The 27,224-nt window shown below is 41.0% G+C and overlaps 1 protein-coding gene across 1 annotated transcript in view; it reads left to right on the forward strand.

The window, feature by feature from the left end:
* ZFP62 (ZFP62 zinc finger protein) overlaps nucleotides 1–25,746 on the forward strand; it is a 28,612-nt gene extending 2,866 nt beyond the window's left edge. Inside the window, exon 2 of the mRNA XM_081134346.1 lies at nucleotides 16,697–25,746. Coding sequence (XP_080990472.1) covers nucleotides 16,810–19,413 — 2,604 coding nt within the window. The 5' untranslated portion in view covers nucleotides 16,697–16,809 and the 3' untranslated portion in view covers nucleotides 19,414–25,746. The remainder of the gene's footprint in view (nucleotides 1–16,696) is intronic.
* Nucleotides 25,747–27,224: the final 1,478 nt, after the last annotated feature.

Consider the following 27,224-nt stretch of genomic DNA (forward strand, 5'->3'; position numbering starts at 1 on the left):
GCTTTTGCATTTTAGGAGCTTAGTCCTTAGCTGTAATAAAATGCCTCAGATTTGATGGCTTATAAATAACAGAAATTCATTTCTCACAGCTCTGGTGGTTGGGAAGCCCAGGATCAAGGCACCAAGGGAATTCACTAGGGCCTCTTTTATAAGAACAATAATCTCATTCATGAGGGCGCCATCCTCATGTCCTAAGCATCTCCCATAAGTTTCTTTCTTTTTTTTTTTTTTTAAATATATCTTTATTGATTTCAGAGAGAGGAAAGGAGAGGGAGAGAGAGAGATAGAAACATCAATGATGAGAGAGTCATTGATCGAGCCCACAACCCAGGCATGTGCCCTGACCGGGAATCGAACCCCGATTGCCTCGATCCTAGGTCAACGCTCAACCGCTGAGCCATGCCTGGCCAGGCACAAGTTTCTTTCTTAATGCCTTCATCTCTGGGGGTTAGGATTTTAACAGGAATTTTGGGAGGGACACAAACATTCAAGCCATATTGTCAGCATTTACTTTAGTGCTAGTTTTACATGTCTCATTGCTTTTCTGCCTATGTTTTTTACCTTTTCTTAGTCTCAGTATTGATTAATATGAATCTCACTGCAAACTATCTCTTTTCAATGAAGATGCACATTTATACTGATGTGTTTTGATTTCAGTCATTAAGAGGATTGGGTGAACGACACTGAGTGATGGAACTCTGTGTTCCCACCAAAACAGAGAAGGTTAAATAATGCTGGAACAAGAAGACTGCTGGATTCTGCCTGGGTCAGAGGGCTAAGCAGTGAGGTATTTGTGATCATATACACCAGGTTAGTCAGCAACTAATTAAATGGGAATCCCAGAGGACATGAGGGGATTAAGAATTAACCTGTCAGAGACAGTCAAGGGAAGGGGTCAAGGACCAGTGAGTGCAGTAGCAGAGAGGGATTATTTCCCATTTAGTGTCTAGCAAGTCACTCCAAGTGGCCATATGCAAAAGGCTTCAAGTGCCACACCAACTAGCCTGCAAAGATTTGGCATTGGGGAATGACCAGTTGTACATTTTTCAGAACTCTTGACAGCTGTTGGAGAAAGAATTAGGAGTAAGAATGAAGGTAGGGAGCCTACAGGAGAAGTTCAGAAGGGAATTTAGGAGGGCCTAAACTAAGGCCTCGGCAGTGGAAATGAAGTTGGTCATGGGGACTTGGGAACTGTGTACACAGTAGAATCAGCTGGTCTTAGGGGCTTTATCAGATGTGGAGGGGTGAAAGAGAGAAGAGTGCACTTATGATTTAGGCAAATGAGGGGAGGACAGGTATGGATATGAGGGTCTATCATTGAAGAGGGAGGTCTGGGACAGAGATAATGCTGCGCAAGATACCTTGTAGGAGTGTTAGGAGCCATGTTTATACATGGAGCTACCCAGAAAGAGTATGTAGAGTCAGGAGAGGAAAAGTTCTAGGTGGAATGGGGCTAGGAACACCCAAGGGACAGTGGCCTGGGAAGTTGGCACCTGTCCCAGAAGAAGCTAATGCAGCGTGATCTGAGTAGAAGAAATCAGATTGAGTAGATGAGGCATGAGGGAAATGTGAAGATCACTTTTTTAAGACACAACTATGAACAGGCGGCAGATGATGAAAGCAGTACCTGGAGAGAGAGTTGAAGGAATTTTAAATTTACTTTTTACATTTTTAAAAAACTTTTATTTGGAAATAATTTCAAATATACAGAAAAACTTCAAGAATAAGAATAGCGAAGAGACTTCCATCTGGTCAAGATGGCGGCATAGGTAAACTCAGTACTCTCCTCCTCCCACAACCACATGAAAATTACAGCTAAACTATTGGACAACCAGCATTCAGAACTGCCTCAAATCTGGCTGAATGGAAGTCCTGCAACCAGGGAATTAGGCCACATTGAACCTGGTAGGAGGGGTGGAGGCGTGAAACAGGCTGGTCCTATACCCATGTGTGACAGTTTTTAATTGGGACAGATGTCTTGGCTGTGGAGGTTCCCATTGAGGAGTAAGGGTTCCCAGCCCCACCAGACCCTATTTCAGTGCCAAGAAGAGAGCCTATATCTTTGGGCTGTAAAAATCAGTGGGGATTGTGGCTGAGTGACATAGAGGCTGCTGGAGTCCCAGGCAGTTCCTCTTAAAGCAGACTGACTTGGACTCACTCCCTCTGAGCTCCAGAATTAGAGCAGCAGCTTGGAAGGAACTAGGGACATACAGGGAAGGATTAATTATTTGGGATCAGGGCAACAGCTGGCTGGGGTGGTGGGGTGGGCAGCTTTCTCCCAGACATAAGTGCTGGCAGAGGCCATTGTTCCTTTGCTGAGCCCTCCCACCACAGAGCTGACAGGCACCATATCTGAGTCTTCATGAACCTGGCTCTCACAGTTCACCCTGCCCTGGTGATTCTCTGAGACCCTATTCCACCCAATTTGAAGGCCCACCCAAGCTGTTTCCAGTGGCTTTTCCATAGGAATGAAGCATCTTGGCTCATGCTTCAGACTTTCCTAAAATCGCTCAAGCGGCAGCTGGCCTCAGCATGCCTTGTGCTTCTCAGTAAGTTGCCCCAGGCCTGGCACTAGCAGCAGCCTGCCTTGGTTCACAGCTTGGCCTTTCCTGGGCACCTCCAAGCCCAAGACAAGTAGTAGTCATCTGCAGATCCCTCTGTAGCTTGTGTCAGGTGGCCTCAGGCAGGCACAGGCAGTAAGCTGACTTGGTACGTCCTGGGAGGCCCCTGAGCCAGTGCACCTGGTGGTCAGCTTCAAACTATGCCAGATTACAACCCTACCACCTCCAAGAGTGACATGCAAGGGGTGGACTTGGAGAGCACCAAAGTCCCAGTGAAACAAGCCCTACTCCATAGGGTTGGCTCTTGCACAGCAGCTCTTCAGCTGTAGTTGTAGCTGGTCCTCATAGCCAGTTGACCTGGAGGTCAATCCCTCCCAGTGACATCAACAATAATCAAGGCTCAACTACAGCAGGATGGTGCGCAAAGCCCACACAGAGGTGCACCTGGAGTGCCCAGCTCAGGTGACTAGGGAGGCTGAGCCACTGGGACCTATAGCACACACACAAGGCCATTCTACCAAGTTTGGAAGACATAGCAGCTCTGCCTAATACATAGAAACAAACACAGAGAAGCAGCCACAATGTGGAGGCAAAAGAAATGTCACAAATGAAAGAACAGGAGGAATCTCCAGAAAAAGAACTAAATGAAATGGAAGCAAGCAAACAACCAGGTACAGAGTTCAAAACACTAGTATAAGGGTGCTCGAACTTAGAACTTCAACATAGAAAAGGACCAGTCAGAAATGAAGGATACACTAGCTGAAATGAAGAATAATTTATAGAGAATCAACGGTAGAGTAGAGGACACTGAGAATCAAGCCAGCAATTTGGAATACGAGGAAGCAGAAAACACCAGAACAGCAAAAAGAAAAAAGTCCAAAAATATGAAAACAGTTTAAGGAGCCTCTGGGACAGTTTCAAGTGTACCAACATTTGCATCATGGAGATGCTGGAAGAAGAAAGGGAGCTAGAAATACAAAACCTATTTGAAAAAACAGTGACAGGAATATTCCCTTACTGCTGAAAGAAACAGACATACAAGTCCAGGAAGCACAGAGAGGTCCAAACAATGAGTCCAAAGAGGCCCATACCAAGACACATCATAATTAAAATGCACATGGTTAAAGACAAACAGAGAATCTTAAAAGCAGCAAGAGAAAAGCTAGTTACCCACTTTGCAGGCCAGAATGGAGTGGCAAGAAATATTCAGTGATGAAAAGCAAGGACCTACAACCAAGATTACTCTACCCAGCAAAGCTATCATTTAGAATTGAAGGTCAGATAAAGAGCTTCCCAGACAAGAAAAAGCTAAAGGAGTTCATCACCACCAGACCAGTATTACATGAAATGTTTGTTAAAGGGACTTCTTTAAGAGGAAGAAAGATAAAAAAATATGAACAATAAAATGGCAATAAATGCATATCTATCAACAATTGAATCTAAAAATAAAAATAAACAAGCAGAACAGAAAGAGACTCAAAGATCCAGAGAACATTTGGCAGTTGCCAGATGGAAAAGGTTGGGGGGGTGGAAAGGTGAGGGGATTTAGAGGTAGAAATTGGTAGTTATAGTGTAGTCATGGGAGTGTAAAGTGCAGCATAGAGAATATAGTCACTAATATTCTAATAACTATGTATGCTGTCAGATGGGTATGAGATTTTTCAGGATGATTACTTAATAGGTTTTTTAATGTTTAATCATGGGTATACACCTGATACTAATCTAATATTGTATGTCAACTGTAATTGAAAAATAAAAAATGATTTAAAAAAAAGAATAGTGAAGAGATACCAACTCTTATTCACCAGTAGTTAACATTTTTCTTTTCTCTCTTGCTCTTTCATACATTATTCTTTTCCTAAATATATCATGACCATTTACCCCTCAGTGCTTCAATGTATATTTACTAAGGATAGGGATATTTACTTAAATAACTACAGTACAACTGGCAACTGCAGTAAATTTAAAGTTGCTATTTTGTCTAATCAATCATATTCTAGTTTTGTCAGTTGACACAATTATTTGTTATACAACAGTTTTTCTCTCTAGTGCAGACTTATTCCAGGTCATGTATTGAATTTAGTAGTCCAGTCATTTAGTCTTCTTTAACTTGAAACATTTCTAAAGCCTTTCTTTGTCTTCTTTGAAAACAATACTTTTGAAGAATACATATACCTTTTAGTGGAATATTCTTCATTTTGGAATTACCTGGAGTTTCCTTTTGATTCAGTTCAGGTAGTGTATTCTCATAGGTGATGTATCCTCAGAGTGTCATTTCTGAAAATACATGATGTCCACCTGCCCCCACTGGTGATACTAATTTACAATACTTGGCCAAAGCATCATCTGATTTCTCCACTGTATAATTACTATTTTTCCCCTTGCAGTCTTTGGGGGAATATTTATACTGCTCCTTGTCAAAATTTCCCCCTAGATTTAGAATCCATTGATAATTCTCCCCTGATTTATTCTTTCCTCCAATAGTTGCAAAATGCCAATTTTGTTTTTTCCAACTTTGCTACTATCCACATTTACTAAACAGCCCTGGCATTCTACTGTAAGCAGGGGTCCTCCCTTTCTCCATTGTTTGTTTCTGTATGGACTCACGAAATTGTATTTTATTTTTAATTTTTTTTATTATTTTTAAAAATATATCTTTGTTGATTTCAGAGAGAGGAAAGGAGAGGGAGAGAGAGAGATAGAAACATCAATGATGAGAGAGTCATTGATCGAGCCCACAACCCGGGCATGTGCCCTGACTGGGAACCTAACCCTAATCGCCTGGATCCTAGGTTGATGCTCAACCGCTGAGCCACACCCGGCCGGGCACAAAATTGTATTTTAATAGCTTATAATTTATTACTGTACTTAATTATTGTGGACCTTGGATTGGATATTCAAGCTTGCTCTTGTGGTCTTGTGACATGCTCCCATTGTTTTGTTTTGTTTTTTGAGCATCTCCTTGAAACCAAACCCAAGTTCAGCTGCCTGCTGCAACAAAAGCCAAACTTGTGGGACAGGTGCTATTGAGAAGGAAAGTGATTTATTCAAGTGCAGGCAACTTGAGAAGACAGAGGACTCCTGTCCTCAAAACCATCTTAATAGCTCTTGTCAAGCCAGCTAATTATATGGGGTAAAAGAAAGTGGGAGTTGAGTTGAGGGGAGGTGCAGGGGATTTTTGTGCAGACGTGCAATTTGACTTGCTGGTCATCCTGTTCTTGATAGTCAGCTTGCTCTCGTGTGGTCCGCTGATGTGGGCGAGTCTGCATATTTTGTGGAGGCTGGGAACAGTGTGCTCTGTCAAGGCACTTAAGCTAAAATATGTGATTTCTCAAGCATGTAAATTTCTACTTTGTCGTTAGTTAACTCTTGCTAGGATTTCAAGGTTAGCTTGGTTGTAGTAGCTCCCCACTGTCAATTTCTACTCTATATCTAAGGAGTCTGGTTGACAGGTTCTAACCTCTGATGCAAGAAATGGACCTACTATGAGGCAAATCTTTGAGGGTTAAAGGTAGGTAGTAGGTTAAGTATTAGTATTCAGGAAGACATATGTTTTCCTATAGATGTAATACAGGCTAATAGTTTTATTCCTGAGTACAATAGAAGGATTATTAGAAGTATAGTCAGGCCCAGCTGGTGTGGCTCAGTGGTTGAGTGTTGACCCATGAATCAGGAGGTCACAGTTCAATTCCCATTCAGGGCACATGCCTGGGTTTCAGGCTCGATCCCCAGTAGGGTGCATGCAGGAGGCAGCCCATCAATGATTCTCTATCATCATTGATGTTTCTTCCCTCTCCTTTTCTCTCTCTGAAATCAATAAAAACTTATTTTTAGAAATATTAGTTAGCCGAAACTTTGCTAATTCCCATAGAATAGAACAAAAACCTTGCGGTATTCAAGAGAAAAGAGAACTGAACCAATCTCTGGTCCCTTCAAATAAGGGGGTGTGGTGATCAAGTGTCTGCTGGAGCCAGGTTGCCTGTTGCCTAAATTTTTTTAAGTGCTTGTTTCTACCTGGGCCCAGGTGTTTAAGTACAACAGGAAGAGTTAATAGTCATACATACCCCTCCCTGTTTAGCTAGAATATAGTCTAAAGCAAGACAATTGTCTAAAAGTACTTTTGCTAGAGAATCTAGAGATTTCCACTGGTTAGCTAAGGAGGTGGCAGTTTCATTAGTAATAACAGTGTCTTGGACAGATTACAAAGTACATGCTGGTGCACAGCTACAAACCCCAGCAAGATAGGAGTGCATATACAAAGAAGTATCCATCCTCATTAAGAATGTCTCCAGGTAGATTTCTAGTCATGTGAGTGAATAATTTCAGTGAGCTGATCCAACGTTCAGGCTCCTGGGGATGAGAGAGGAGTAACAAGTGTCCCTTTACATCTGCCTTAATTAGGTTTGCTAATGCATTCCTTCTATAGTGGGTTCCCTCATGTAAATGTTTTAAGATTGGGTACACCAGTGCCTCAAGGAGTAGAATCATGCCATTGGCGTTGACCTTCCACGTAAAGTGAGTCAGTATTAGTGAATCCCCATTCATGGTCCCATTCTCCTTTCTGTTCTGTATACTGGGGTTTAAATTCTGACAGATCAAATGGGGTGCCAAATCCCCAATTAAGAGTCTCTCAGGTCACTTGTTTTGCTGTCCTATCAGCTGCTTGATTCCCTTTGGTTTCTTGGAAATCATTCTTCTGATGTCCCAGACAATGTATGATAGCAACTTGGGCTGGCAGGTTCACTGCTTCAAGAAAGGTTAAAATTTCTGTAGGATGTTTTATGTCTTTATTTCTCGAGGTTGAAAGTCCCCCTTCCATATTGCCCCATGGGTATGTACTATCATAAAAGCATATTTAGAGTCAGTGTAAATATTGATTGGCTTTCCTTGAGATAATTCTAATTCTCTGGTAAGAGCAGTTAGCTCAGCCTTCTGGGCCAAGGTGCCTATAGGCAGGGCATGGGCCTCTATTACCTTGTCAAGTGGTTACTACAGCATACCTGGCTCTTCTCTATCTTTCACAAAGCTGCTACCACTAGTGTATAACTCCCAGTTGAAATCTACCAGTGGCTGGTGTGATAGGTCTGGTAGGCTAAAGTAAACCTTGTCAATAATTTTTAAGCAGTTATGTTAGAGATCTGGGTCTATAGTTGTACTTGGAAGCAGGGTAGCTGGGTTCAAAGTAATTGTGGTTTGTAAGGTAATATTTAGGTTGTCTAATAAGATGGCCTGATATTTGTCCATTTGCCCTGCTGTTAACTAATAACCACCTTTCTGTTCCAAAAAAGTTAGGACCTGATGCATACAAATACTGTGATAGATTGTCCCAAGGTGAATTTTTCTGCTTCCGGGAGGACATCACAGATTGCTGCTACTGCTCAAAGGCAAGGAGGCCATCCTTTGGTGATATGATCTAATTTCTTAGAGAAATATGCTGTAGGCTGTGGGGAGTCTCCCAACATCTGGATAAACACCCTAAATCCAATTCCCTGCTTCCGATGCATGTATAACTTGAAAGGCTTCTGGGGGTTGGGCAGCCCTAAAGCAGGGGCTGAAATTAATTTTCTTTTAAGAGCCTCAGAGGCCACTTGGCATTCTGTGGTCCATTCCAGAGGCTCTGAGTTGAGGCCCTTTAAGGAATCATAAAGTGGCTTGGCTAGTAGGCCAAAGTTAGGAATCCAAATGCAGCAAAATCCCACCATTCCAAGAAACCAAGTCTGGGCCTTTCACAGGGAAACTTTGTATCCACAGGCAGCAGGATGATTAAGTACCTTAGTGGTGTTTTTAAAACAGTTTTCATTAGGAACTACTGCTTATGAGCAGATCATCAACATACTGCAAGAGTATTCCAGAGTCTAATAGGTTTCCTAGATCTTTGGCCAATAATTCCCAAAGATTGTGGGGGAGTTTTTGAAGCTTTGAGGCAACATAGTCCAGTAATATTGAGGTAGTTTTTTGGCCAGGTCTTGCTCATCAAGTATCCTTCATATCAATACCATGTGCTGTCCCCAGGCACAGTCGTCAGCAAAATGTAGGGCTTAGGAACAGTTGGGTGGATGTTCTGGGTAACTTCATTAATGGCCTGGATATATTGAACTAAATAATGTTCACTTGAATTCAGCTTTTTTTACATGCAGGATGGGAGTATTATAAGGTCATCTGCAAGACCAAATTAATCCAAATTTTAAAAACTTTTGCAAAATAGGTTGTATCCCCTCTAAGTTTTCCTCCTTTAAGGCGTATTGTTTATTGTGTGGCACTGCAGCCTTGTCTTTAGTTTTATAACTACTGGTGGAACATTAACTGCCCACCCCTTGGGTTCCATCGGCCCATACAATCTTAACTTGCTCGTAGGTCTCCCGATGGAATAGTTTCTTCTCAGGTCCCTCAGCTTCCACAAGGAACATCTGTAATCTGAGAGCATGCCCCGAAGGAACCTGCAGGTAAAGCTGTTGCTTTTCAGGAGAAAAAGTCATTTGGGCATGGAGTTTGCAGAGCAGGTCCCGCCCCAGTAAGTGCACTGGGCAGTCTGGCATGTAAAGGAAGTTGTGTGACAACTTCAAATCTCCAAATTGACATTCAAGAGTAAGCTTAAGGAAGGTCTGCTGTTGTAGCTTCCCCATAACCCCAGTAACTGCTATGGTAGCTGGACTTTTTTGTGTTAGTTTATAATTTAAAACTAAGTTGCTCCTGTGTCTAGAAAAAAGTCATTTAGTTTGTTCCCCACTGTCAATTGTACCCAGAGTTCCTGTGATGAAATTATAATAGGCGGAGAGGTATCTGAAGGAGCCCTGGAGCCTCCTCGTTTCTCTTGTCTGAGTCTCTTTTGCACTCAACCATCATCCATTGGGGTGGTTACCCTTTCCCTTTCTAGGAGCATTCTTTTCTTCATTCTTTGGACAGTCCTTTTTACAATGCCCTTCCCTACAGTAAGCGCATTGTTTAGGGCACAATGGTCTATTTTCCTTCCTAGTCTTTCCTTCTTGCCACTGATTTCTTTTATGATTTCTCTGAACAGTTTCTAAGAAAACTGTCTCTTGCTTTTGCTTTTTAGCTTCTCTTCCATGGAATGCCTTAAAGGCTATATCCAGTTGTGATGGATTCATTGCTGGAGCTCCATCTATCCATTGGAGTTTCCTCCTAATATCCAGGGTGCTCTGTCCAATAAGACGTTAACCATTTCCATATTTTCAGCAGCCTGGGGATCTATATCTGTGTACCTTGAGTAAGCCTGATAGATCTCTAAAAACTCAGAGGGGTCCCATTAGGCTTTTGTTGTACATCTTGTACTGTATTTAAACTTTTTTGCTTCAGTACTCCCCTTCTCATACCTTTTAATATTAATCTTTTCTAATGCTCTAAATGTACCAGGACTCTATTATTTGGGTCCCAATCTGTCTCAGTGAGAGGCTTGGCCCCTGCTGGATTTGGAGTCCCATTTGGGTTCTGATGGAGTTGATAGGCCTCCTCTGTAGCCTTATTTATTACTAATCCCTTTTCATCTGCTGTTAGCAAGATATTCAAGAGATCCTGGACATCTACCCAATTAGGATGATGGGTAACAAAAATGGATGTAATAATTAAATCAGGTGTTTTCTGAGGGTTCTCCCTATAAGAAGCATTAGAATTCCTTCAATTTAACAAGTCTGAAGTTGAAAATGGAGTATGCAACCAGTAGTATGCTGATTAATACCTCTGATGAGGAACTGCCTTAAAGGATATTACTCTGCCCTGGGCAACAGTACCCCTGGTCCACATTGAGTGCCCTGTTGGGTCTTGGAGTGGGAAGAGTGTTTGCTCATCATATAGAGGGGGAACAGATGCTCCCCCAGCTCCCTGGCCAATAGGATCTATTGGGTGAGGTGGAGGTGGCAGTGATGGGCAATGGTGGCCAGGTGTCTCAGGATTTCAGGCACTTAGTAATGTTATCTCCTCATTGTCTTTTTCTTCCTGGGTCTTTCTGTCAGGGAGAGGCTTAGGTTTTGAGTTCCCCTGTTGTATCATTAATTTATTCCCTTTCTTTGCTGAATCCTGATTGTGTAATTACAAAGGCTTGTTATATAAGGTATGTCATCCCATTTTCCTGATCTCTGACAAAACAACTCCAGTTGCAAAATAGTATAGTAGTTCAGAGAACCATTTAGGCGCCATTGCTTTTCCAGCCCCAAAACATACATCAGTCAAGCCATGTTACAATAAAAGATCATCTTTTTCTTCATCATTGGCTCATACCCATAGGTAGACCAGTGCAGCGAAGGGGACTGCCCTTTGGAATAGAGGTAATACCACCCATTGTATACTAAGTCAGGGACTGACAAATAGCAACAAATACAAGCAAGAAGCAGTGCAACCCAAATTGCACAATCTAGTTAGACATGTTATACAAAGACCGTCTTAGAACAATTAAGTTCTGAATCAGAAACACAAGAATTAAAATGCCCTGCCTGGCTGGTGTGGCTCAGTGGTTAAGCATCGACCTGTGATCCAGGAGGTCCTGGTTCAATTCCCAGTCAGGGCACATGCCCAGGTTACAGGCTCAGTCCCCAGATGGGGGTGTGCAGGAGGCAGCCGATCAATGACTCTCTCATCCTTGATGTTTCTATCTCTCCTCTCCCTTCCACTCTCTGAAATCAATAAAAACATTAAAAAAAAAGAATTAAAGTCCCAAAATATGTAAGCCAAAAGAAAAGCATTCAAAACCCCAAAATCCATGGAAACAAATGAATGCTCCAAACAAATCTGTCTTGTGGGACTGGGATTTTCTAGTTGTAGAGCCGTATCTACTGCCTACTAGTACCACAAATGGCCTTTATCCACGACCAAATGTCTCAAAAGCCCAATGACAGCAATAGAGGGCTCCTGGTCATGCACAATGGGGACTTACCCAGTATAGAGCCCGTCGGCTCCCTAAGTACTGTTTCCTTTTCCCGGCTAATGCATGGCAGGTGACTGGCGCTGTGAGAGAATACAGACACTTCCCCAAGAAAATATCTCTCAACAGCTGCTGGAAGTCCCTAAAGTCTCTCCCCAGGGGTTGATCTGCCACAGGCAGCTGGGGAACCACCACCTGGGCACCAGGGGGAAGTCCCTGCTTATTCCTAGCTAGCTCACCAATGGCTGAAACTAAACCTAAGGTCAGCTGCCTGCCACAACGAAAGCCAAACTCATGAGACAGGTGCTGGTGAGAAGGAAAGTGATTTATTCAAGTGCTGTTGACTTTAGAATGGGTGGGGAACCTTTTTTCTGCCAAGGGCCATTTGAACATTTTATAATATTATTCATGGGCCATACAAAATTATCAACTTAAAAATTAGCTATGAAAAAAGCTCCTAGATTTTTGAATTTTGAGCCCCACCTGCAGTTATCTTGGCAGGGCCAGACCAAATGGTTTCTCAGGCTGTATACCTCCTGTGGGCCAGATGTTCCCCACCCCTGCTTTAGAAGATGGCGGACTCCTTTCCTCAAAACCATCTGAACAGCTCTTGTCAAGCCAACTAATTATATAGGGCAAAAGGGACATTGGAGTTGAGGGGAGTAGCAGGGAAATTTTCTGTGGACATGCAGTTTGACTTGGCTGGTTATCCTGTTTCTGATACTAATCTTGCTTTCCTGTGGTTGGCCGATGTGTGTCATCTGGGCAAGCCTGCACATCTGGTGGTGGCTGGAAACAGGAACAGTGTGCTCTGCCAAGACACTTAAGCGAAAATATGTGATTTCTCAAGCATATAAATTCCTACTTTGTTGCTAGTCAACTCTTGCCAGGATTTCAAAGTTAGCTTGTATCCTTCCTTGCTGGTATAACAAGATGCCCCAGCTCATCTTGTATGTATCCTGCCCCCAGTCTGGAAGCTACCTGGTTCCTTTTAGTAGCAATGGTAGTAGAGACCGAGAGCAGGATGCTAGATAGGCTCATTACCACTGAGGTGCTTTTGCTTATTGGCAGACAAAGCTAGGGAATACAGGCTGTCCCCCTGAAATGTATACACACTTTGAATAATTATAAAGGCAGTGTTTGTTCAAATACATTTCATTTTCAAAATGTAATAGAATCTACAGCTATCAGCTATTAATGTGTCTATACATTTTTTTGGACACCCTGTATATGTACATCTATATACAAATATACGTACATGTGAATGTACGTACATTTGTATATGTGCACACACACATATAATTCAGAAATCATGACTTAACACCAATGCCCCCATTTTATTCCTACAGGGTTCTTTCTTGCCTTCACCTATTCCATATTTCTATGTCCCTTTCTTCCTCCAGGAGAGCCCTGGCTCACAACTAAACACATTTGCTCAGTGCCTAAAATTGTTTCAGAATTGCTTTGCCTATACCACCATAGAAAACAAAGTTGCTAAAAAGAGCTCATTTATTTGCTGCTCTTCCCCACCACTCCCTTCCAGCCTTCCCATAAACAGAGTATATAGCATATAGTCACCAGTATGTATGTAAGTTACATGTTAGTTCATTGTTTTTTTTTGTTTATTCTCTTCCTGTGGTTGTGGTATTCATGAGAAACACAAATGAGTTCTTTTTCATTTGCTTTCTGGTTTAGTGGCTTTCCCTCTTACCATTCTCCTTGATTTAATTTTATTCTTCAAACCTGTAGAACATTACCATGCTTCAAAAGGTAAAAACTATACAAAAAGCTGTGCACAGAGTGTCTTTCTCCCCTAACCCTTCTGCTCTATTCCCCCTTTCCCACCCCTTATAGGTAATGAGGTTCACTGGTTTCTCTCATTACTGTTAAAAACAAACAAACAGATATGTGCTTGTTTCCTTATTTTTCTTAAACAAAATATAGCATAATATGCTTTTTCACTATACATTATATCCTTGAAATTGCTCCTTATCAGTTATTAAAGATATTCCTTATTTTCTAGTACTCAATTTTGTATATGTACCATAGCTTATTTAACCCCTCTTCTGTGTGTGGACTTGTAGGTAGTTTTCCAGATTTTGTAGTTACAAATAATGCTACAATGAGTAGCTCTGTGAATATATATTTTTGAATTGTTGGAAGTGTATCTTCACTATAAATTTCTAAGGTGGGATTTTTGGATTGAAGTGTAAATGCATAAATACCTGTGTTTGAGATTGGCAAATTCTCCTCAACAGATGTTACGCCAGTTTGCATTCCCAGCAATGTATGAGAGTACACATTTCCCCCACAGCCTCACCAACCAAATAGATTGTTAAGCTTTTGAATATTTGCCAATCTAACAGGTGAGAATTGGTATTTTAGTTATTTGTATTTCTCTTATGAGTGAAATTAAAAACACGTTAAATGGCCATTTTAATATTTCTTTTTGGTATGTGTCTTTTGCCCATTTTTTCAGTAGTACTTTTAGTGTTATTTTTCTTCAGTTTTGAAAAATTAAAAAAAAAAAGTATCTTTATTGATTTCAGAGAGAGGAAAGGAGAGGGAGAGAGAGAGATAGAAACATCAGTGATGAGAGAGTCATTGCGCAACCCAGGCATGTGCCCTGACCAGGAATTGAACCCTGATCACCTGGATCCTAGGTAAATGCTCAACCGCTGAGCCATGCCTGGCCAGGCTTGAAAATTCTTTATATGCTAAGGATATTAGCCTTTATGTGTGATGCATGTTGTAAACATTTTCTTCCACTTTGTCATTCATTTCTTGATTTTGCTTATGGTATTTTTGACATGCAGTTTATATTTATACAGTCAAAAATACCAATCTTTTTTTTATTGCACCTGGGTCATAGTTAGAAAGCTTTCTATAGCCCAAGTTATAGAGGCATTCACCCATATTCTCTAGTATTTGTGTAGTGTTACTTTTTTATATTTATGGCTCTGCTCTGTTTGGAGTTTATTCCTGTGTATGGTGTAAAGAATGGATCTAAGTTTATCTTTTTCCAAATGGCTTTATAGTTGCTCTAACACTAATCAAAAGATCATTTCCCCAATAATTTGATATATTATCTTTATCATATATTTGATTTCAATATGTAATTAGGACTATTTCTGGACTTGCTATTCTATTCCATTTGTCGGCTGAAGCAGTACCATACTGTTTTGGTTATAGAGGCTATGTGGTATTCTTTAATACCTAGTATGGCTAGTCTCCCCTCATGGCTCATCGTTTTCTGTTTTTTTCCCTCTAGCAATTTTTGTGTATTTATTTTAGGGCATTTGGTTTTATGTCTGTAGGAACATAAAGGCCAAAGGGAATGGATAGAGCAGAGTCCCTGTGTGCGGAAGCAGGATTCAGAGCACAGATCAAAGGTGTATTTGTGCTGATGGTTCTGGAATTTCAGTGCTCACCCAGTGACATGGACTGTTCTGCCCAAAGTATAAAGAAAGAGAGCAAAGAACTAGGTTGTGCCACCATTTCGCAGTGACCTCTGAAGGTCTCTTACCTAATATAACTTGTCATTTTGTAAAGCTTTCTCAACTGAACCACCTTTTTTGGTTTAATGTCTGCTGACTGGTGCTTTTTTTTTAAATTATTGTTTTAGAGATATTCTGAGTTCCTTGCTGCTTCTCTTTTTTTTGTAAATTTTAATTGAGTCTATCATTACAGTCACTGAAGCATAAATTGGATCATAAGTGCTGTTCTTTTTTAAAAAATATATATTTTATTGACTTCAGAGAGAAGAAGGAAGAGGGAGGGAGAGATAGAAACATCAATGATGCGAGTCATTGATCAACTGCCTCCTGCACACCCCCTACTGGGGATTGAACCCGCAGCCCGGGCATATGTCCTGACTGGGAATTGAACCATAATCTCCTGGATTATAGGTCAGTGCTCAACCACTGAGCCACGCTGCCCAGGCAATAAGTGCCATTCTTTATACATGTCCACTCCAGAATATATATCTTTCTTTTCTTTTATTGCCTTTGCTTCCTCCTCATGTTTACATGTAGAGTTTCTAAGTGGGACTGACAGAAGTCCAGAGTTCTGACCCAAGAGAGTCTGATACCCAGGGTAGGAGGAGAGATCCATGTTTTAACTAAGTCTAATCACAAATGTCTCATTATCTAAGGTTGGGGGATAAGGAACTTAGAACTGTTTCTTTTGATCCTAGGAGTCAGTTTGTCAGCAGTTGGAGTGCCAGCTATGTGTAGAATACTTTCACAGAGACAAAGCTACACTGCTTGGCTCCTAAACTTTGGAAAGGAGTTTACCTTTCCTGAGTCCTGTACTTTATCTTTGGGTTCCAATGCTGATCCAATGACCTGACCTCAAAAAAAAAAAGTAATAACAGCATATAGCACTTCACCAAGTGACATTGTTCTCAACACTTTACATATATTCTCTCATTTAATATTCACACCAACCCTATCATTGTCCAGATGAAGAAACTGTGGCACAAAGAGGTTAAATAATTTTCTCAAGGACCTAGGCAGAATGCCTTTGCCTAATGATTTGTGTTTTTGCTTTTTGATATTCTCTCACTGCAGTTAGCCTCTTCATAAAGTAGGAGTGAAAGTCTTTTTGCCTCCCAGGCTGGAGTGTCCTCTTCCATATAGAGTTCCTCCCTGACTGCCCTGATTTGCCATTTTTCAGGGTCAGAGTTTTCCTTGGAGGGGAAGTCCAGGAGGCCAAACCAAAAGGCTGTGTGTGTGTGTGTGTGTGTGTGTGTGTGTGTGTGTTTTATCATCTCTGACATGACTATCTTCATGACTTTATAACCACCTCCCCAATATTTCCACATACTGATTTCTCTTTAGTTTTGCCTGTCTTCTGCTGATTATGTCTTCTTAACTTGTCTTACTAATCTGTCTGCTATTCTTCAGAGATTTCTTCTACCCTCTGCTTGTTTTTTGATGACTTGGTATCATTTTTAAAAACTGATTAGTGTTGCCCATGATTCTGTACATCATTTCAAACCATTTCCATTTACCCTCATGTCAATCTTTTAGGCAAGAATAGGAAAGTTCTCTGTTTCATTGAAAATTCAGGCCTCTAGCATTTCAACATTAGCCCCACAGCAGCAGAAATTTTGGCATGTCCACCATTGTATCCCAGCAGTTAAAAAGTGGTACCTATCACATAGCATGCAGTCAGTAAACACTTGAGTGACTTAGGATGTAATTCTTCCAGTTTCTTCTAAACAAAGTGAACAAGTATCATTTTCATTTTCTTGGTTTAGTGTCACATTTCAAGACGAGGGGCACTGAGGATGAGGAATCGACTGAGAAGTGTGAAAGTGTTGGAAAAGCAGAATCTCTGTGGCTAAAAGTGGAAGGTCTTCACAAGGATCATATGCGGGAATCTAAGGTTGGTGAAATTTGTGATTGGGATAGCAAGGTACAGAACCAATTGGAAGAGCCTGAGGGAAAAAGAATGATGGAAGACATAAGTGGCATCAGGGAAAAGATTGGAAAAGCCAAGAATACAGCAAATATAAAGACAGAACAGGAAGATGAGGCATCTGAGAAAAGCTTACATCTGAGCTCAAAGCATGTTATACACCAGACCATCCCTATAGAACAGAAAAGCAGTGAACAAGGAAAATGTGTGGAGAATGTCAATGGAAACTCTCATCCCCATCTGAGGCAGAAAATCAGTGCTTTTAAGAAATCCCATAAATGTGATGAGTGTGGGAAATCCTTCAAATATAATTCCCGCCTTATTCAACATAAAATTATGCACACTGGGGAAAAACGCTATGAGTGCGATGACTGTGGAGGGACGTTCCGGAGTAGCTCAAGCCTTCGAGTCCACAAGCGGATCCATACTGGGGAGAAGCCGTATAAGTGTGAGGAATGTGGGAAAGCCTACATGTCCTACTCCAGCCTTATAAATCATAAAAGCACCCATTCTGGAGAGAAGAACTGTAAATGTGATGAGTGTGGAAAATCCTTCAATTATAGCTCTGTTTTGGACCAGCATAAGAGGATCCACACTGGGGAGAAGCCCTATGAATGTGGCGAGTGTGGAAAAGCCTTTAGGAACAGCTCTGGTCTCAGAGTCCACAAAAGAATCCACACAGGGGAGAAGCCCTATGAATGTGACATCTGTGGGAAAACCTTCAGTAATAGCTCTGGCCTTAGGGTTCACAAAAGAATCCACACAGGTGAGAAGCCCTATGAATGTGATGAGTGTGGGAAGGCCTTCATTACTTGCAGAACACTCCTAAACCATAAAAGCATCCACTTTGGAGATAAACCTTACAAATGTGATGAATGTGAGAAATCATTTAATTATAGCTCTCTCCTCATTCAGCATAAAGTCATTCACACTGGAGAGAAACCTTATGAATGTGATGAATGTGGGAAGGCCTTCAGGAATAGTTCAGGCCTTATTGTACATAAAAGGATCCACACGGGAGAGAAACCTTACAAGTGTGATGTCTGTGGCAAAGCGTTCAGCTATAGCTCAGGCCTTGCAGTCCATAAAAGCATACACCCTGGGAAGAAGGCACATGAATGTAAGGAGTGTGGAAAATCCTTCAGCTATAATTCACTTCTTCTTCAACATAAGACCATTCACACTGGAGAGAGACCTTATGTATGTGATGTGTGTGGGAAAACCTTCAGAAACAATTCAGGTCTCAAAGTCCACAGGAGGCTCCACACTGGAGAAAAACCATACAAGTGTGATGTGTGTGGGAAAGCTTATATCTCACGTTCTAGCCTTAAAAACCACAAAGGAATCCATCTTGGGGAGAAGCCCTATAAATGTAGCTATTGTGAGAAATCCTTCAATTATAGCTCTGCCCTTGAACAACATAAAAGGATTCATACGAGGGAGAAACCTTTTGGGTGTGATGAGTGTGGAAAAGCCTTCAGAAATAATTCAGGTCTTAAAGTACATAAACGAATCCACACTGGGGAGAGACCTTACAAATGTGAAGAATGTGGGAAAGCCTACATTTCACTCTCAAGCCTTATAAATCATAAAAGTGTACACCCTGGGGAAAAGCCCTATAAGTGTGAGGAGTGTGAAAAGGCCTTTATCACATACCGAACCCTTATAAACCACAAAAAAATTCACCTTGGGGAGAAGCCCTACAAATGTGACGTGTGTGAGAAATCTTTTAATTACACCTCACTCCTTTCTCAACATAAAAGGGTTCACACTAGAGAGAAACCCTATGAATGTGACAGGTGTGAGAAGGTCTTCAGAAACAACTCAAGCCTTAAAGTGCATAAAAGAATTCATACTGGGGAGAAACCCTATGAATGTGATGTGTGTGGAAAAGCCTACATCTCACACTCAAGCCTTATTAACCATAAAAGTACCCACCCTGGCAAGACACCGTATACATGTGATGAATGTGGAAAAGCTTTTTTCTCAAGCAGAACTCTTATAAGCCATAAAAGAGTGCATCTTGGGGAGAAACCCTTCAAATGTGTTGAATGTGGGAAATCTTTCAGTTATAGCTCACTTCTTTCTCAACACAAGAGGATCCACACAGGGGAGAAACCTTATGTATGTGATAGGTGTGGAAAGGCATTCCGGAACAGCTCAGGCCTCACAGTGCATAAAAGGATCCACACAGGTGAGAAACCCTATGGATGTGATGAGTGTGGGAAGGCATATATCTCACACTCAAGTCTTATCAACCATAAAAGCATCCACCGTGGGCAGCAGCCCTATAATTGTGAGTGTGGGAAATCCTTCAATTATAGATCAGTCCTTGACCAACACAAAAGGATCCACACTGGAAAGAAGCCATATCGGTGTAATGAGTGTGGGAAGGCTTTTAATATCAGATCAGACCTCACCAAGCATAAAAGAATCCATACAGGAGAGGAACCTTTAAATGTGCCAAATGTGGGAAGTTATAGTGGCACATCGCAAAAGAGAACTCACGAGGGTGGGAATGTTCTGGATGGGACCAGGATGAGCTTGTCTCTGTAGGAGGCAAAGCTTACTGAGTCTCAAAGAACTCAAATGGAAGAAAAACCTTTTGAATGTAAGAATATATGAGGTCCTTATTCATGGCTTATAATTTACATAGTATAAATGAAACCATGAGTAATCTTTTCTATGCTTCAATCATAGCCAGCAACGAAGCCTCCAGTGTCAAGGTAGTTGAGCCCTTATGGAATATAAAATAGTTCATACTGGGGATAAAACCTATCAAAACGATAGAATGTTAAAATAAAACCTTCAAAATAAGCAGACATTTCTGGACATGTAAGGAAATACATGAATAAGGAAAGGGTTTCAATTAGAAGTCACACAGTCACCATTAAGAAGTTCATATTTAGGTAAACTCTGTGAATGTAAATGTGGGACATTCAGGTATAGCTTTGAGTCCCAATTATACATTGGTCAGTGGAAAAATCCCAAGAAGGGCCTCCAACAGGCAAATTCAGGGAGAGAGAGGCTTCAGGGAATATAAATTTATTTAATAGTAGTGATCATGGAGTCAAAACCTGATATAATTGAATGGTTTAGGGGGATGATGACAAATTCTTAAACAAAATTTAAATTTTGTAGGGAAAGTAAAAAGTAGACAAATAACGAGATAAGAGAGAGCACTAAAAAAAAAAAAAAAAATTGCAGGTTGATTGGATTATACTGTTGTAATGTGAGGGTGAACTTTTAAACATTTTCAATTAAACCCCCACAATGAATGGTAAAAGCATGGTGAGTGAAAAAACCTACAGATATAAGGTTCTACCATGGATTGAAATACAGTACATTAAGTAACTAATGGAACACATCTTCAATATGAATTTGCACACAAAATTGATTCAGGGATTCCTATGAATAGGAATGCTGAAAAGGAGGGCATTTTATTGCAGAAGCAAAAAAGCTAAGTAACTACCAGTAATCAGGCCATAGGAGGAAATTCATGCTTCTTAATCCTGTTAAATGATTGTTTTGGACTGTGTTATTGTAAAGATTTCATGCACTACATCTGTGTATTGTCTTTTGTAAAATGTTATGAATATATTGTTCAGGGCTCACTCTCTCTTGGCCTTGAAGAGCCAGATAATTGTCGCAAGGTAGGGTGGAACTCCAATAAAGAAATTCCTCAAAAGTAAACAGGCTGTGCCTGACTTGATGGAGCAGTATACAGGGAAAGCCATTCCTGTCACATCTTTGTGGGATAAGTTATGCCAGATACAAACCTCGGACGGCAGCAGGGGCTTATTCCCCAGGTCTAGCAGCTCAGGTCTCATTAGATGTTAGGTGGTACCTCCACCAGGAGAAGTGCAAAATGAATTGAGCCTCACATACTGGTGCTGGATTGTAACTTGTAGGAATGGGCAGGCTCTGAGTGGTAGTCACCACACAGAAACAGTTCTGTTGGGAACAGAGAAAATTTAACAAAATATTAACTTTGCATAAAGCTGTTAACTAGGTAACTCAAAGGGTAAAAGGAGAATCTTCTGAGAGTTAAGTAACCTGCCCAAGAATAGCCTGGGCCCATGGGGCTTATCTGTAGAGGTTGAATTTCTTGTCAGGTCACTCTGGCTCCAAAATTCACTCTTTTTACAAGACAAAAATCTCTAGATTGTTTCCTTGCTATCTCTAGGATTTCACGTATCTAGCCACAAAGTTTATATGCCTCTCTCTAGGAGTATAATTCTTTCACTTTGTCTCCAAACCCTCACTAGTAAATTTTGATGGAGGGAGTAGGGATGGGACTAGGAAAGGGAGAGGTAGAGCATTTCTGCCACCCCACTTTGGAATGTCACTACCACACTTGCTCTTTGTCCTCTCTACATGCAACACTGGCAAGCATGATTCTCTCCACAGACTTGGGTTAATTTATTCAGCAAATTCTTGTTGAGGATGTGCTAGGGACAGTCCACTGTCCTAGGCACTAGGCAGAAGGAGTAAATAAAGGATATATAAGGGAGAGAGTCCACAAGCAAAGCTACCCCAATGGACGCTGAACTAAAATGCAGCATTCCGAGGAAAGAGCACTAATAGCCATCAGGAAGACGGAGCAACAGTGATATCTGGGTAGGACAATTGAATTGGGTTTTTGTTTGTTTTATTAAGAGAGATGAGTGGGAAATAGGTTGGTCTGATGAAAGGCATCATCAGAAAAGCTCACACATCCTCCAGCGTAGCCAGTCTCTAGCAGAGCTGGTACCCAGTGGGCAGAAAGGATGGTGGAAGCCATTGATTATCAATTTCCAGGAGTCACCAGGTATATTGGTTTATCTTCATTTACTGAAGATAAAACCAGCACAGTTTTAGATTGGGTTACCTGAGGTTTGTGTGTGCTATCAGTGTGCTGGTGGCTTGAGGCCCCCACCTGGACCTAATGCACTGCCTACTTTCAGGAGATGCATGGGTTTAATAGAGGAGAGGACAGCCACCACACAAATGGGGGTTCTAAGTGCCCTAGCCCACTGAGCACTGGGACACATTACTACTGAAACCTCCATTGACTCACCCACAGAAGTGGGCCTCAGGGCTTCTTTGAGGCTATCTAAGGACACATATGTGCAACTCAGGATGATCCCAGACAAGGTGGGGTCTTTGGGTCTCTAATCATTCTCAGCAGACTGGTGCAGATCCAGTAATGTGGTGTGACTGCATCTGTTCGGGATCTTGGGAATTGAACTGGTTTAGGGACTGCCATCCCTCACCTCTTTTCAGAGAAAATTTCTGATATGCAGGAAGAAAAATAAAATTGCTAACATGTAGGTAAATCAAAACACTTTTTTAAGTGTCTAATTCAAGGCTTAAAATAGAATTGAAATATTGGACAATGTAGGTAAATTGGAAGATAGAAGATCTGCACGGAGGAGGGTCAAGATGCTGTTTAGGCCCAGCCGGGCGTGGCTCAGCAGTTGAGCGTTGACCTAGGATCCAGGCGATTGGGGTTTGATTCCTGGTCAGGGCACATGCCCGGGTTGCGGGCTGCAGCCGATCAATGACTCTCATCATTGATGTTTCTGTCTGTCTCTCCTTTCCTCTCTCTGAAATCAATAAAGATACATTTTTAAAAAAAGAAAAAAAAAGGTGCTGTTTAGGTTTTATGATAACTATGTATGATAAATTGTCATGGGCAAGCACTAGAAGGATAGAAATAAAGGATATAAATTTAAAAATACGGGCTGGAAAACCTCAAAGTCTAGAAAAGAAAAACAACATTGAAAAAGTGGGATGATGCTTTCTGGTAAAGATAGGCTAGGTTATTTTGGTCAACTTCCTACCAAAAAACAAAAAGACTAAAATGTAGATAGTATGCCCTCCCCAAGAGCATTGAGAGTGAGAAGACAATGCAGTTTAAATAAGCAGGGCAGTTTAAAAATGGGATCCTGTCATCAGAGAGGGAACACCAAAGCAGCTTATGCCCTACATGTTTTCTGATGCTGCACAGGTGAACACTACTTCACCTACGGCGGGGGAGAGACAGAAGGTTGGTGCCAGGCCCACCGAGGTGATGAATCTTACAGGAGACCCTTCCAAAGTTAAACTGGATTCCCAAAGGGCTTTATCCTCAGGATAAACCAATTCTAAACCCATCCCCAACTCCAGTGGCCTGTAGAGACAGTGGCCATTACTAAGCAGAGCAAGAGAAGAAAAAATAAGGGAAAGGAAAACATCTTGGGTCCTGTGGTCACTGGTCAACCCTCATCAAGAAAAACACCTGGTAGAAGCAACACATAGAAACCTTGGGAGAACACTCCTTCAATCCCGAACTGAAGTAACCCTTATAGATAACTTTTCAGGGACAATTAATAAAGATAATCAGGCACATAAGGAAAAAAGGCAACATGACTGAAAGCCAGCAGAAAGGAACAGACCCACGTAGACTTCATATATTGAATTATTGGTTACGTTGGGGTGGAAGGAGGAACTGTTCTGAAAATATTTGAAGATGTATTTGGCAACAGAGTGTGACAGGAACAAAAGAATTGGTGAAAACATGAAAGAGATGGGTGAATAAGCAGGGCAGAATGCAGCATGGAGACAGAAAAATATGGGACAATGCAGAGAAGGGAAGGTTTCATTGGGAAGTTCAACATACATTTAATCATAGTCTCAGAAGACAAGGACAGAATAAAACAAGCAAAGAGAATGGGTCTGAGAAGTTTCCAGAGCTGACAGAAAAATAAGCCTATAGATTTACAATCCCAAAGAATACAAAGCAGGATACCTTTCTAAAAGTCACACCTACACAGATCATGTAACTAGAAAATCAAAGAAAAAATTCAACAGCTAAACACACCAAAAATTCCATCAAAGGAAGAATAGGCTTCTCAGTAGCAACAATGGGAGCCAAGAGTGGAGCGAGAATATCAGCATAAAGATAGAAAATAATTGCCAACCTAGAATTTTATACCAATGAAAATATACTTCAAGAATGAGACTAAAATAAGCACATTTTAAGACATAAAAATTTATTTCATTATCCACTGCGGACCCTCACTAAAGGAAATTTTAAAGAATCCATTTTAATACAGAAGGACAGTGATCCCAGATGGGATTCTAAGATACAAAAAGAAATGAGCAAAGAGAATAAGAAATATGTAGGCAAATGTAAATGAATGTTTTATATAAAACAATAAAATTTTGGAGTTGTTAAAATAAAAAAAAATACCAAACAATAGTAACATTAGTCAAGAGTAAAAAGTATTGAAGTATTACATAAGGGCAAAGGCTTTGGTTAGTCTCATGCATATTGTAAAGTCTAGGGGAATCATAAAATAGAATGTGCAATTACAATACTAGTAGATAAAAATGGATTTTAAAAGTCAATAAAAAGGCAAATAAAAAATGGGTGGGACAGAGGAAAAAACCAAAAAGGTGGTAGATCTTAAGCCATATATATCAGTATTTATATTCTATTTAAGAAGATTGTCAGCCATTGTTAGTCTGTTATGCTGCTGTAACAAAATACCACAGATTGGATGACTTACAAACAATAGAAATGTGTTCCTTACAGTTCTAGAGGCTGGGAAGCCCAAGATCAGAGTATTTGAAGATCAGCATGGTTGGATGAGGCCTCTTTTCTAGTTCTCAGATTTCTAATTGGATCCTCCCATGGTGGAAAGGGCTGAGAAGTTCTGTGGGGTCTCTTACAAGAGCACTAATCCCATTCATGAGGATTCACCCCCATGACCTAACCACTTCCCAAAGGCCTCACTTCCTAACACCATTACACTGGGCATTAGGATTCCAACATGGGATGGGGGACCACAAACATTCTGACCATAAGAGGACAAAAGTACAAAACCCCACTATATGCTGCATGCAAGAGACTCGCCTTAAAAAAAAAAAAAAAAAAAAAGCCTTGGCCAGTTTGGTCCAGTGGTTAGAGTGCCCGCCCTCAGACTAAAGAGTCTTGGGTTCGATGACCAGTCAAGGACACGTAGGTCAGTTACAGGCTGGATCCCTGGCCGGTCAGGGTGCATGCGGGAGGCAACTAATTGATGTGTCTGTCTCTCTGTCTCCATTCCATTCTCTAAAAAAATCAATGGAAAAAATATCCTCTGGTGAGGATTAACAACCACCAAACCACAAAGCAAATAGTAACTGAAAACTGGTGTATGTAGCTCTACTAAAATTAGATGAAATAGGGACTTTTAAGGCACAAACCATTTCTAGAGACAAAGGGAATCATTAAAACAAAAGGTTCAGGAAAGGAAAACAGTGGGAAGATAAAACACTTTTAAGTTAGTATCTACCTAATAACATAGGTTAAGGGTTGGCAGATACATTCAAACAAAGGAGCAATATAAAATCCACAATCATGATGGGAGACTTGACACCTCTCTCAGTAATTAATGGGACAATTAGAGTAAAAATTAGTAAAGATACAAATTTGAACAATATGATTAACTAGCAGTCCAACTGATAAATGTAGGGAACACTGCACCAGTGTATCAAGGATAAATATTTTTCTTCAAGCACACATGAAACATTTTCAGAATTGACAATTTTACTTGTCAATTATATCTCAATAAAGCTGGGAGAAGAAATTATGAGCCACATGCTGACCCATAAAGTAAATCTCAAATTTTTAAAAATTGAAATTTTATAGCATATATTCTCTGCATAATTAAATTGGAAATTAGTAATAAAGATACCTTGGGCATCCCTGTTATATTTGGAAGTTTACATATACATTTCGTAATCATAGTTCAAACAAATATTTTGAATGAATGATAATGAAAATACTGCATATCAAGACCAGTGGGATATTACTAAGGCAATGCTTAGAAATTGATAGCCTAAAAAGATATTTTAGAAAAATCAGAAAACCTATTACCATCTCAGAACAATCAAAAAAACCCAAAAAAAGTTAAAATAAGTAATAAGTGGTAGACATTTATGAAATAGAAAAACATACAATACAGAGGCTCAGTGAAGCCAAGTATGTGTGTACGTTGGAAATGACTAATAATATTAACAAATGAATCAAGAACAAAAGAGAACCCATAAATCACCTAAGTCAGGAAAAAAGAGGAAATATGGAGCACTGTAAAAGCTTTTCCCTCTGGACATACACTGACCTTCTAGCTCCCTAATGCTGAAAGAATAACCCACTCCTAAGCTCCTTGAGTCAACGGTCCCCAAAATAGGGTGTAACATAAGATGAGCCAAATCACAAAGAAATGACTCATTTCTGTAAGATTGTGATGTCTGCCTGACCAAAGCCCACCAAAACTGCAGTGGGCACAGCTACTTTTGTTTCTTTACCCTATAAAGCCCCTCACATTCCTCATGTTTGTAGAGACGTTCTCTCAGATCTTCACTTGTTGCAACAGTTGGAATAAGGCACTCATCCCCTTGTAGTCTCGGAGAATTTCTAAAGTTTGATGGTATTTTAGAGTTTTATGCTATTAAATTAGAAATTGTAGGTGAAATGATAAAATTCCTAGAAAAATATAACTTACCGAAACTTACTAAAGGTCTCATGACTTACGGACGTGGGGAGTGTGGGAGCCTATGGGATGAGTTCAGTCCTTATGGAACGAAAAGGAGGAGCAGCAGTTGGTTGGAGCATCGCCCAGTCCACCAAAAGTTTGTGGTTGGCCTGTGGCCGGTGTGGCTCAGCCGGTTGGCTGTCATCTGTGCACCAAAAGCTTGCCCGAGTTGTGGGTTCGATCCCCAGTATGGGGTGTGCAGGAGGCAGCCAGTGGATGTTTCTCTCTCCCTCTCCCTCTCCCTCTCCCTTTCTCTCTAAAGTCAATAAACATATCCTCAGGGGAGGATTAAAAATATTAAAATGAAGAGGGAGCAAGGGGAGAAGGGGAGAGAGGAGGGAGGGGTAAGAAAGCAGGGAGGGAAAACCTTGATCGACAGTGAATACAGAAAAGCCTTCCAGAGGCATGCACTCTTACTTCTGGCGAATTCGAAAATGAAAGCCTGGAAAATAATTTTATCTGGGTTTGTTTACAGAGACTCTAGGCATGAAATGGTACTGAGGACCAGTCATGCAACGCAAGGGAATTTTTCCTCATGGGATTAAAAAATGAGGGTTAGCTGAGAACAGACTGGGGAACCTGAAGCCTGTCTGCGTCTGGACCTTGAGGAGTTGGCTGCATCTGTCCTCCAGGGATTCCCTGGGCCGGGGGTTCTCCATTCTCTTTCCCAGCCTCAGCCTGGAGACATGGGGAAGGAGGTCACAGCACTTCAACTCAACTCATCTCCCCCCTGACTATTCCCCGTTTAACTTTGGAAGGTTTTCTCAGGCCATGCATAGCATCAGTTATGCTCAGGAAGGAGTCTGTGTGAACTGTGTAGTG

The sequence above is a fragment of the Miniopterus schreibersii genome, assembly GCF_964146895.1.
Source record: "Miniopterus schreibersii genome assembly, chromosome: 4".
Taxonomy (NCBI): Eukaryota; Metazoa; Chordata; class Mammalia; order Chiroptera; family Miniopteridae; genus Miniopterus; species Miniopterus schreibersii.